General features: G+C 40.8%; 2 protein-coding genes across 4 annotated transcripts in view; one reads left to right on the top strand and one right to left on the bottom strand.

Annotated features, from left to right (window-relative positions):
* Window positions 1–2,169, top strand: part of LOC116679839 (matrix metalloproteinase-19) — a 19,554-nt gene extending 17,385 nt beyond the window's left edge. Inside the window, exons 10-11 of the transcript XR_004329519.1 lie at window positions 23–25; window positions 2,163–2,169. The gene's annotated coding sequence lies outside the window, so the exon portion shown is untranslated. The remainder of the gene's footprint in view (window positions 1–22; window positions 26–2,162) is intronic.
* On the bottom strand, window positions 1,600–13,058 carry LOC116679838 (protein timeless homolog). Of its 3 annotated transcripts, none has more exons than XM_032509312.1 (30): window positions 12,914–13,058; window positions 11,811–11,946; window positions 11,521–11,674; window positions 11,208–11,322; window positions 11,027–11,089; window positions 10,812–10,913; window positions 10,536–10,691; window positions 10,323–10,456; window positions 9,131–9,218; window positions 8,870–9,046; window positions 8,380–8,597; window positions 8,191–8,294; window positions 7,816–7,985; window positions 7,575–7,700; window positions 7,293–7,444; window positions 7,110–7,207; window positions 6,886–7,012; window positions 6,116–6,317; window positions 5,886–6,025; window positions 5,615–5,694; window positions 5,398–5,521; window positions 5,217–5,299; window positions 4,946–5,100; window positions 4,563–4,776; window positions 4,174–4,242; window positions 3,586–3,704; window positions 3,135–3,366; window positions 2,560–2,611; window positions 2,389–2,447; window positions 1,600–2,139 (listed from the first exon to the last, which is right to left on the bottom strand). In XM_032509312.1, the coding sequence occupies exons 2-30, from the start codon at window positions 11,890–11,892 to the stop codon at window positions 2,009–2,011; spliced, it is 3,726 nt and encodes a 1,241-aa protein (XP_032365203.1). In that variant the 5' UTR covers window positions 11,893–11,946; window positions 12,914–13,058; the 3' UTR covers window positions 1,600–2,008. The 3 variants fall into 3 exon arrangements, with proteins under 3 accessions (XP_032365203.1, XP_032365205.1, XP_032365204.1); XM_032509314.1 differs by having other exon boundaries at window positions 11,811–11,941; XM_032509313.1 differs by having other exon boundaries at window positions 11,811–11,922.

Below are 13,058 nucleotides of genomic sequence, written 5' to 3'. Positions count from 1 at the left end.
ACATTTTAAACCCTTTTTAAAGGCTGTCTTTTTTAGGAAGTGGTACAGACATGATAAATACAGTCAGGTTGTACATCTTACGGGATATCACATTCTCTTCCCCTTTTTGTATTCACACATTCACTGAAAAGGGTTATGATTTTTCTGTTTAGAGAGTAACGACCAATGACATAGATAGAACCCTATGGACTGTGTTGGTACATTCAAAGTGGGAGAGGGGAGGGGTGGTTGTGTGTGTGTGTGTGTGTGTGTGTGTGTGTGTGTGTGTGTGTGTTTATTTATTTATTTATAGTCACGCCCATTGACTTCATGACCACCACATTAACAGTTCAGCAACTACAGCCACAGGTGTTCATTGTTTACCAGGTGCAGGGTGTTCACAGTCAACATTTACATGTAGAGATCATTGTATGATCAGTCAGGTTTGACTGGACTGAGTCCATCATAAACATGACAGATTATTACTTTGACATGGCTTATATGTGTCTTGTTGTGTTGCGACATGAAGCTGAGTTAAATACGAGCAAGTTCTGGAGGAAAAACATGTGACAAACAAATCAGGTCGTTTTTTCTCCCCCCAGCTAAACAGACAAGTACATTTCCCTGATAATTTACCTAAATTAGACTGTGCCCCAAGGTGACATACAGCAGGAGAATCACTAAAGACCTTCTACAACCTTAACTTTAACAATAACCCTTTTGTGGATAGGCAGCAACAATAGTCTGCGGCTAGGTATCTGTGAGGTTGAGATATGGATAAAATAGGTTTTCTTAGGCATATTTTCAACCAAGGTAATATTTTTGAAGTGATAGTAAAGAGGTCATTGCTGAGGAAAATGTTACAACTTAAAAATTCAAGAGTGATTTCTGTAACATTCTGCAGCTTTTAAATAAAAAAAGATCTGGAGTTATTTTTCACCAAGAAAAGCATGGCTTCCATTTACTGAAAGTTTGCATGATTTAATGACTGTATATAGCATCTGTTGCAGTCTTTTATATTCTGGTTTCAAAACAATGAGTCATCCCTGTATATTCAATACACAAACTGTCCGAACCTGTTTTTTAAACACATGGAGATATATTGGGACAGTTATCTATGCAAAGGAAGTGATGTACCTTTAATCTTTTGTTTTATAAACTACACCAAGCCACCATTGTGCTCACATGCTTACCACATGGTCTGTGGTTTCTCAGGTCTGCTTGTGGCTCTGTTGCCTGGGGGGCAGAGCAGATGATGTGACAGGAAGTTACTAACATGGTCCAGATGTGGGGACAAGAGCCCACCTCCGACACAGCTGCAAAATGTGGACTACAGGCAGCGACTCCATGCATACGCATGATCCCTGTGTTGAAGAAAACTCAATCAAAAAGCATTTGTTTGTGTTGTTTGCATAAGTTTAATACAAATATTGACAGACTAAAATTTTAATCTGTTCCCAATTTCATTCAGCCTGTCCTCCTTCACTACAGAGGTACAATACTAAAAGTTTTGTTCAAAAACTCAATGTTAGGGGTATACAATTTAGTCAAGCGTACAAAGTACATTTTCTACATACAGGTATTCAAATAATTCAGAGGCGATAGTTCAACATATGAGTGCCCTCTAGTGTTTAAAATGATGCAATGCAACAACGTGACATGACAAAAGCTGCAAGTGAGCCAATTTTTTTGACAAGAGTGCTTTTATTCTTGAGTAGAAATTAATTTTACTCTGAAACCCAAAGCATTGGAAATGACCAAAAAGTACAAATGCAGCTGCAATTTTATCAAACAGTGATAAACTACATAAAAGGCACCAATCAAGCTTACTGAGGAGATGTCCAAATGAAATTGCTTATGTGATCTATGTATCCACAGGGGCCGGTCTAAGGGCCTGCTTCTTTGGATTGTTTGCTATTCCATTAATAGAGTTTCCACTGGCTGGACAACAGACCTCCCCCCCTGAGCAAAGAGAGGGCCTTTTATGTCTCCCCTGTCTGCAGTTTTTAAAGTCCATTAAAGAAAGTCACTAATCCTCATCGTCCTCTTCATCAATTAAGACCATCTTCCGCCTACGCTTCACAGGAGCAGAGATATCCTCCCTGTCTGAATCTGCATCAACGCTGGTTTCCATATCCATTGCAGTGGTGGACTCATCCTCTGTAAAGACAGTAATGTGTGAGCTTAAATGTTGCAGTTTAGTCATGACACACCACTGTTGTCAGAGGCTTGTTATTGGTGATAGATTGCTGTAGCACAGATGTTAAGCTTAGCGTGAACTAAGGAGTGAAAACATACTTTTAACCTTTAGTTTTCTTGCTGGGTGCCCAGTTATAATTCAATTAACATATTGAAACAATAATATACACACACACATAAACACAGTATGAATAAAAAACATTGGTATACCATTCTCCTCATCATCGTCCAACACTCTGCTTCTTTTAGTTAAGATCGTCTCCTGGGACCTGATGTGAAAAGAAATAGATGAAGAATTAAGTGTTGTTCAGAATTAAAAATAGACACTTCTCAGCTGTGGTTTGGCTTAACTGATTTACAAAAAAACAATGAATGAGTCACCTTTCATACGTACGGTCTGTATCCTCAGCCGGAGTGAAATCTGACACAGGAGCTAAATACAACAAAAAAGTTGGAATAACAAGAACAAAGTCATCTCAATCCTTGACTCATCTTTGATTAGCAGTAGATGAAAGCATGCAGTGTCCCATCGGTATTGCTGGCGGTGTAGTGCACATGTCGCTTCCAAGTTATTTGAACTGGCATAACGGAGGAATCTTATTATAAGTATCAGTTTTTTTTTTTTTTTTTAACCTGGATATGTTTATGATTTTTAAGGTTCTTATATTCACCATTTTGAGATGCAAAACAAGAGTGAAACAATTAATCACAATTATAGTGCTGCTTCTCCAGTTGCAGAACACTTGATTGTGAGAACGTTGCCATTGCAAAGTGGATGCAGTAGATTTCTGTTATATTCTAAGGAAATTGAAGCATAGACATTTCCTTTTTCCTGCTAGATTAGCCAAAGCAAGCTATTCTAGCAGCCATGTAACTTAACACTTACTACGTGACAGAGCTGTAATTAACTGCTGTCATATGAAACAAGGTGCAGAATCGATAGCACCCACACATACCTGTATGCTCTGATGAGTGGTGTTTCCTCTTGCGTTTCAGCAGCAGAGTTCTCAGAACCTGAGCTCTCTGTTCCCCTGAGACCTCCTCCGTCTCCTGTGATTCTCCAGTTGGACTTGTGGAGCCGTCTTGCTCCTCGCTGCCTTTAGGTTCCTCCTCTCTTGGACTGAGAGCTGCAGCTGCACTCTGGAGCTGGGATACACTGATCTTTGCTGAAATCCTCCAAAAGGTCTCCTAGTTACCGATTAGTAAAAAAAAAAAAAAAAAATGTATTTTAGACATTAGGTATTTAATTATTTTTCTATTACATTTTTTTTGCAGTGTTATTTTGCAATCAAAATGAAGAACTCCAACACAGTCTCAAATAAAAGCACAAAGAGCAGATCAAAGGGATTTACTTAGAATGAGGTAAAATTACTCATTTGATATTAAAACAACACATAAAAGCCACACCTGTTCATTTGCAGGTGCTCGAATTCCCAGTTTGCGCAGCAGTCTCAGGAAGCTCTTGTTGTCCATGGCTTCTTCATTTGCCTCTGTCAGAGGAACTAGTGGCACATCCTGGGAGAAACCTTGTGAATAACCACAACAATTTCATTATCAGGCACTAATCCCAATAGGTTTTCTTGCACATACTGTAACTTCCCTGAGACTTGCAATAGAATGAAGCAGGGTCCTAACACCTGGTAATGAGTTAGTTTTTTTGCACTTCCGTTTCCCTCATTTCAAAGTCAAAGTTTTTTTCTAATTTAGGTTGTTTGGTTAGACTCCTGATATAAGGTTTGTGGTCAACAGATATACAGACAGATAACATAAAATCATTAAATACCCAACTTGCAAACTTGGAAGTCTTAAAAAGGCAGGTGCTGATAGTTGATAAGCCTAACATGATCCTTTTTGGGTCCCTAATCCCATTGATTTTGTTGGGCAATGTAAACTTCCAGGTCAGCTACAAAAATACTTCATCCCTTCAACACTCTATAGAGTATAAACATAACATGCAAAATGAATAGTTTTTTTTTGTTGGACAATTGCACTTACCATCTTCTTCACGGTCATTTGCTGTTCTGTTTAGACACTTCTGTAACCACAACAAGGGTTCAGACATGCCTGTAAAAAAACAACAGCATGAAACTAATCCAAAAAGTACACAATAGAAGAATAATTTATTCCTGTAGTCTTAAAAGGTTTACTAAACAAGGACTTAACAAACATTATCACATGACCTATATACAGTAAGTACATTTTATTTATATAGCACCTTTCACTGACAAGAGGGGTCACAAAGGGCTTTACAGTAAAAACAAATAAAAACAGCAACACATAGAACACTAAGCCATACTGCTAGTTTAAAGGTTGTCTAAAAAGATGTGTCTTCAGGTATTTTATATACAGCCAACAAAAGAAAGCACAGAAGGCCTTTGCCTCACCTTCCTGTTGTAGAGCGTACACCAGGGTGCCTACATCAGGTCTCCTCTCTACTGTGGAGTGCAAGCTTCGGCTACTCCTTCCTCCATTTTGTGATGTTTCCCTTTCTTGCTCTTCATCTTCCTCCATCTCTTCAGACTCATCATCTTCCTCATCTCTGTCGTCAGGATCATCTGTTAACCCTTGTGTTAGTCCTTCTAGGAACTCTTCTTCAGTCTGCGGCAGAGAAAGAGGGAGCTTTACGTGTAGCAACACCATTTCTTAAACTATAACTTGTCATATATGTGATTCTTTTAGGATGTATATTTATTTTTGCCCCCCCCATTCTTAATCGGGTTTATAGTCTTATTGTAAAAGATAGGAAGTACATCTGAAATAACTTTACCATTGCTTTTCCAGAGCTCGTCCCTTTAGTGCTGCGACTCCTCTTCTTATAAAGCTCTCGTCTCTCGGACACCAAGCCCATACTGAGCAGCTTGTCTACCACGCGCGCACGGGAGCGTTTGGCTGTGAGCTTCTTCATGATGTTACCCAGCACATCTGTGAAAACACCACACAACGCATGAAGCATTCCTGAGACTGGAAATGAGGACAGAGGTAAAAGCTACTTAATTTTCTTCTCATGCACTACACAATGATGTCATGGTGTTTGGTACCATCAGAGTCTTTGTACTCCTCATGGAGCATCTGCAGCTCCTCCTCCTGCTCCTCAGTCCAAAGAACAATCCGGGTTCCTTTCCTTTTGGAAAAGAATTGCAGTGTATTGAGCCATTCTGCAATCTATTCCTCACTGGATTACTGCACTAACATATTATTCATTCTGTCTGGAGTACATACTTCTGTTTCTTCAGTTCTTTAGCATTGTCCACAAGCCCCATGTGCACTAGCTGCATTACAACCTGGCGCCGAGTGCGGGTGCTGTCGCTGAGTAGTGGCAGCAGAGTCTCCACTATATCTGGCGCTAAACACAAGAATCAACAGAATCAACGGAAGAATATAGATAAGTACATAGTGTGCAAAATGCATCTTGTAACTTATAATACAACAAACAGACCTTCAGAATGACGGTGCTCCTCATAGAGGTTGCGCAACTCCTCTTCCTCCTCTTCAGTCCATGTTGGTTTCTTTCCCTCTCTGACATATTAAGGACAACGAGACACAACATTACAAAAGCAGAACACTTTGCTACTTTGTATTAAGTGTAATTGCCATGTTTCAATAAATGTCCTATAGTCTTAGACAACCACGTCTTTTACCAGTAACTTGGTAACAAAGGTCAGCTTAACATGACACACAATTGTAGACGTGCAAAAACAAGCACCAACCCGTCTTTGCCGTAGCCTTCAGTCATCTCACGCACGGCTCCCACATTTTTCCAGAACAGCAGTTCAACATATGCCTTGTTGTTTTGTGCTGCCAGTGAAAAGAAACGGTTCAGAACAAACTTGGCAAAGGTCACCAGTTCCTGTGAAGGAGAAAATAAAAGTAAGCTCCTGTGTCTAAAACAGCTAGCTTGACAACATATAAAAATGGTTTTCCTATGTCATTACTGTACCTTGTAAGCAGCTGCAGCGGGGTCACTCAGGATCTTGTTGAAAAGGTTGAAGACTGACAACTGGAAAAGCTGGGCGTCCATTTTGAGGTCGACAGCCAAGCGATGCAGCATACGAGCGATGCAGTGGTTTGTGTGAGGTGTGTTTTTGGAGTATGATTTTAATAAGAGGAGGTATGGACGCACTACACTGGGGTTGGAAAACCTGTGAGGGGTAAGAGAAAGGTAACATGCCCCATTAGGAAGGTCACAACAATACTTTTCGGGATGCAGTGGCAGGTTGTTGTTACTATAGTCTATATCCACAACCTTCCACTTCTGGGATTGCTCTGTTGCCGCCGGAAATTAAGCAGTGTATCCTTCTTTTCTGATGTCCATTACCTTAAGCTTTCTTTGTGCAGAATTTTAAACTCCGGACGATTTACGAGGACTATGGTTAACTGCTCCTCAGATCTCAGCAGGGTAAATCCAGACAGCTAGCTAGACTATGTGTCCAATCTGAATTTTCTGTTGCATGACTAAAACAACTTTTAAACGTAAAAGTTCCACAAAAACAAATTCCTTCCTGAGGCGATTGTGCAGCAGCAACATGGCTCTATGCGGAACTTAGCACCGCCCATGACGATTGGGATTGGTTTAAAGAAATGCCAATAAACCAGAGTACGTTTCCCCTCCCAAATTGGAATGCTGTGTGGACTAGCCAGACCCTCCTCCGCAGCGGTGTGAAAGAAGGTCTGGCAATGCAAGACTATTGCTACAACTGGTTTCCTCACCTCTTGATAAAGTCTAGAAAGTTGAACTCTTTTTCGAAAACCTGGACGGACTGCAACTCTTCCTCTTCTAACTCTAATGCATCATCATCATCATCATCCTCCGCAGCAGGCTCAGGAGGAGGTGACCCTGAAATGCAAGGTTTGAATGCTGCATAGATGCTCTGATACAGAAAGCTCACATACATAAACGTACATTCAGAAAAAAATTAAAAACAAAATCTTACTTGGCAGGTTGGCATACAGGATCTGCTTCAGGAGTTCCAGTTCCTCCTCAGGTTCCACATCAGCTGAACCGAACACATCACCCTCTGGCCACACTTCCCTGGAAAGGCCAAGAAGATGGTAAATACTTTAATAGCTAAACAAGTGTGATTAGTCTGAGGGGTCGATGGCTGAGTCTCACTGACCTGGCAGCACGCAGCAGCCCCAGTGCTTCTGGTCCCAGTCGAATCAGCAGGGCATCCTGCACCCGCACCATGGCGTCAGTGCGCTGTTCCTCAAGAGGAGTGTCAGATGTGGCATCAAATGGCACAATGCTTTCAGTTAAAGACTCTGACAACTGCCCACAGAAGACAAAACGGTGGTGTTCAGTGTTGGTAAATTTGGCCCTTTCCACTGTGTACCAGAAAAAAGCTGTCATTGATTTCGGGAGCCCTCTGCTCCCCGTAGATGTTGATTCTCAAACTGACCTGAAACCCTGAAGCCTTCAGCTCTTCCTCCACAACCTTCCAAGTCTCTGCCAAAGACTCTGGACTAGTTTCTGCAGCCGAGAGCTTTTTTTGACCTCGAGACTTTTTTCGCCTAACCCTCTTTTTCTGCAGATTTGATGGAGTTAGATATGAATATTTTAAGCAGGGACTAATATAGTAATAATAAGAGGGACTAATAGCAAGAATTTACACACGCTTCAAATTTAGCACAAGAACATACCTGAACCATCAAGCTATTGCGACCTTTGCAGTAGCGCTCTAACATGCGCAAGAAGAGATGTGTTGACTCCACCAAGTCTTTGAGGTAGGATTGGGGCTGTCTGGTTTCATCATACTTCCTCAGCAAGGTCAGAAAAATCTCCCTGTATTCCATCAGGTAAAATATGTTGCCTAGAAAGTGAGGGTAAATACAGTAGATGAGGCAAGTAGGACAACGACAGGCAACCCCTTTTCCATAATTCAGACTTAGAACAAGATTGAAAACTGTGTAGCATATCCATATACTAGATGCATTATGCAGTAATGTACACAGTCTGTCTGAACTTCATTACCCAGAAAAAAAACGTTTTGTCAACAATGTTTGTTAGCGTCTTACTTTTAATTACGCTGCAACTCTGACGGATGCTTTCATCCTGTGAGCGGTCCATTTCATTTACAGTTAGCAGCAGCTCCTGGTACGCCTTTAGTGCCAAGTGCATTCTAGAAAGAACAAGTGATATAAGTCTGGGACCAACGCAGAGATTTGACATTTTTCTATTAACCAGCTTCCTAATGATTCTCTTACCTGCGTGACCAGGATGTGGCCTCTTTGCGGTCTGTGAGCATCATTTCATAGTAGTTGGTGATGTTGCGCTCAATATAATGAAAAGCACGGATGGACATGGTCTCAGAAACTAAGTCGGCACGAAAACCATTGCCACGGTTGAAAGCCATGAAGAAGCTGAGCGCCCAGAGGTAGTACGTCTCGTCATGTTGCTGAGTTTGCTCTCGAATTAGACTTTCCTGTAGAGGAGACAAGGAATACAAAGTGACTCTATTGTAATTCCAACGAGCCTTGTGAAACTTTTACAGAATTGGTCCGCAAATGTAGACAGAAACTTAAGAAAGAACATATCAGACATCTTCTTTCAAAGGATTTTTACACAACATAGTTTTATAAAAACTGTCCTATTAACTGTCCTATTTTCCATTTGTATACTACCAAACAAGACACAAAAAGAGTGATTTTTTTTTTTTTTTTTTTTAACTAAGTCACTAATGTTACAGCAGCTGACCTTAACAAGGTACATGAGGCGATTGTAGCAGTTCTCCAAGAAGTCCACACAAAACTCTCGCAGGAAGAGTCGAACATTTAAGGCCGAGCGACGTTTGTCCTTACATTCCCGAGCCTGTCGATTCCTCTTGGGAACACGTCTCACTGCTTTGCCCATGTCATGAGTATAGTTTTTGAACTAAAAAAACAGATTCATATTCAATACATACAAGCATCACTTTACCAAGATTGCTTGGTATCACTACAGGAGCTCACTACTCACATTGTGAACATTTCTGTGATAAATCACATCTTTGTCCCCAATCGACTTGAGGCCTTGAACAACGTAGGACCCTCCAAAGCGAGAGTGTCTGAAAGAATATGAATAAAATTCACACACGCATGTCAAAGGTGAAGAATGTCGATATATATATTACCCCTGTGTGCCACTAACTTGAGTGTTCCATGTGAATTGCCATTACAGTGTTTTTTAATTTAACTAATAGCACGGGTGTTTTTAAGGATTTTAGTGAATGCATGTTTATTTTAATTCTGTTTGCTGTGCATTTTATAAAATAACTGCATGAACTGTTACACACACATACATACACACACACACACATACACCACTATGACAACATTGCAGCCCCTCAATTTGACTTTTACACAGCCCGCCTGGACTGATGGGCTGAGTAAAGACAGGTGTGGAGAACTAATGAGGAACTGATGGAAAACGGATGTGAAACAATGGAGAAGAGACAAGCAGAAAGGAACTCTGACGAAGGGGAGGAACACGGAGAAGAAACGGACTGAAGGAGAAAACAGCAGAGAAGTAGGCACACTGAAAAGCAGAGGACATGGAGATAAGCATACAGTCTGGAGCATTTACAGCAGTGACAAACTCAAGGAAGTGCAAACGAACGAGTGGTGGTGCAGATCGGGACACATCGACAGAGGCCAAAGCAGCAGGGGGATGCAGCCACCTGAATGAAGGATTCAATGCCTATGTACAGATTAATAAAGGAAAGTCCTCTAGCTACCGTGTGTGTGTGTGTGTGTGTGTGTGTGTGTGTGTGTGTGTGTGAGTGTGAGTGTGAGTGAGAGAGAGAGAGAGAGAGAGAGAGACTGGCCTAAGAGCTGCCCTTATACCTTCCCAGTGCCTGCAGTTTGGCTGACATTCTCAGCCTTTAGTGTTTATTACTTGTTTTTTTATAACGGAAGAACTGTTTTTATCTTTTACTCAGTAATATAAAGTGTTAAATTAAGTTTTGATGTGGTTCTGGTCCATTACTATCAGTGGAACAATTGCTGTGTTTTTCTTTTGTTAAACAAACTGACACATCAGCTCAGTGTGTGTCTCACACCTACAAACACCTGTAACTAACATGGAGGGGCTTTTTCAGGCCAAGTTGGAAAATGAAACATTTTGGCTCTGGTTGGAATAATGTGGTGACTTTATAGAAACTTGATATTACCTGGTTCCTCTTTGTAATGTACGGGAGCGTTTGGCTGCGAGCTCCTTCTCCCTCAGTGCCTCCAGCTCCTGAGTGTCTCTGTGCTTCTCTTCTGCTGTTCGAGCCTGACCGGCGCTCACCAGAGCTTCTGGCGTCTGCAGGGAAAGAACAAGAGCTCAAACACAGAACAGCTGGAAACCTATGTGTTCATCTAAAAAGGTTCTTCTGTCTAACCTGGTCTCTGAACATCAGGGAGATTATTTCCAACACATGCATACTCCACTGCTGCTCACTCTGGGCCGACGCCAGGAACTTGATCAGGTCATCAAAACCACTCATGTGAATGGCCCACAGCAGCCTATCATGGATGCTGGCATCATCATCTACTTTCTACAGGAGAAACACAGATTAGGGAAGAAGTACAGGTAGGATGAAGGGTAAAGTCTCAAATACTGTAACTTTAGCTCTGCCTCTTATATGATCACATTGGTATTCACATTAAAGTCTGACCTTCTCTTCACATGGGTCGGCAGGTACATGAAGAACATTTCTGACCAGCAGCAGGATCCTCTCTATCAGCAGGTTATCCTCCTCCTGTCTCTGCTCCCAGTCCTGAAAGAGAAGGTGAGTCACGACAAACAGGAAGAAGCACGCAGATAAACAGAACTGTTTGGGAAGCCGGTGACGGGAATGCAACGTTTTTCTTTTACCAGTGAAACACTCACCAATTGTAGAAGCGTGTATAATGTCTCACTTAAAATGCCAAACACTGCTTCACTGGCAAATGCCTGGAAATAAAAGCAGAGGACACAAAAAGTACTTACTGTTAAATACGGTACATTTTAAAAGTAAATTAGTTTTTAGAGTAATAGCATAACTTCTTATTGTTAGACTGAGATCTAATACCTCTTTACAGGCTTGTAAATGAGACGTCACTTGCAAAAAGTGATGTCTAAACACTGGGTCATCCGGGACTTTACCAAAGCAAAGCATTGCAGGCTGAGTGAGGTTGACCATGAGCCTGAGGAAAAAACAGTCAGTAAATCTGATGACATGTTTAATAAAACAATATTTGGTACCAGCATGGCAATAATGTATCACAATATTGGTATTGGTGCATCAAAAATCCACTTTATAAGATCCTATGACCCTCATGTTATAAATATTCATGAGCATACATTTCAAGTTCAAGAGAGAAGTTTCAATTTAAGGTTTATACCTGATGCAGGCATCAAATAAGGCTTTGTCTTGTCCATGCTGGATGATAATAGGCAGAAGGTCATTCTGGACAATCTGGCCTGCACCCAGCTGCTGGCGGACGTCCCGAGTGTCGTCCTCATGGCGTAAATACCTGATCAGGTCTTTTACACTTTCTGCACACAGAGAGAGAACAGTTAGAGAAGGACAGTAGTGTTGCTGTTCTTAATTAATAACAAAATATTCCCCTTCCCTCTGAGGAGGCAGGAAAAGCATAGGAATATGTATAAAAAACTTCAACTTAAAACTCACCCAAGCAATCAGCTTCTTTGTGATAGGTGTCTCCCTCCAGATAGCCGAGAGCAGTGCACGTTGCCAAGAGCTCACAATTCATTCTAATTAAGTCCACACACCATCAGACTGCCTAAAGGTGAAGGTTTGGTCTAATCAACCACACAGTAGGATACAGACAGACCAACACATCAAGATCAACAGAGTATCTCAAAAAGCTGATTACTATGAACTTTAGATTTTGTTTATTAATTTAACTATTTATTACAGTGTGTGTGTGTAAAAATAAAAAACAATCAATAATAATGGTGAACATGCAGAACACAAATTAATAATTAGTTCAAACAATAGTAGGAAGAAGGATCATGCTTATCTAGTCCTTCCCCTTTTCTAAATTAATCTAATCAATACTCCAATTACATTTATTCTCCGCCTCAGCATCCATTATTCTTTGGGCTAGATTAATCTAATCTAAATTTGCTAATGGTGGTGAACTTGCACATAATAATAAACTTTTACACAGTCCGTTTTATTCTGAACATGACCTGTTACATTTATAAAGTAGTTTAAGCTTTTCGAGCTGGCTCATCTGTGTCTTGCAGAGAGGACATCAAACTTGTTTCAGGTTTGCTTATTAACTGATTGGGTTCTAGGTATAGCTAGTTATTAAACTAACGTTAGAGCTACCAACATTTATTACGACATTAAAATGTTCACATTAACCCACTGGATACAACCAGGAGGTTGGAGAATCTATCTCAGCGTATGGTAACGTTAACATTATCACATTCACCAGCAATGACTGTTATTATAGAGTAAGGCAAGGCAACTTTATGTGTAGGCTATAACACAGTTCAGCAGCAATGCAATTCAAAGTGCTTTAGCTACATAAAACACCAAAACACAGTTCAAAATTAATACAAATTTATAACAAATTGTATTAGCTAGTACACTACTCAGAGATTTATATAAACCACGGTCACTAGCTAATCCACAAAGGACAGTTGTTCTCCACATATTGCTAACGGTGCAGTTTACAGCAGTCTCCCGTTAACGTTAGTCGACCAGTGACTTTTTTTAATCTTGGTTCAGAGAAAAGACGACAACAACATGGATTTATTTACCAGATAGTTTGAACGCTGTTCCTCGACAGGTTCCGTGTTCAGAAACCGGTGGAGTATACAATTAAGAGCTCTTCAGTTATTAGGGTGGGTTTCAGTCAGATAGCTCACAAATCTGAGAGTCAGACAAGTCTCGCGCCAAAACCCA

The sequence above is a fragment of the Etheostoma spectabile genome, unplaced genomic scaffold (genome assembly GCF_008692095.1).
Source record: "Etheostoma spectabile isolate EspeVRDwgs_2016 unplaced genomic scaffold, UIUC_Espe_1.0 scaffold00018250, whole genome shotgun sequence".
Classification (NCBI taxonomy): Eukaryota; Metazoa; Chordata; class Actinopteri; order Perciformes; family Percidae; genus Etheostoma; species Etheostoma spectabile.
This window is presented reverse-complemented; position numbering and strand designations above follow the sequence as displayed.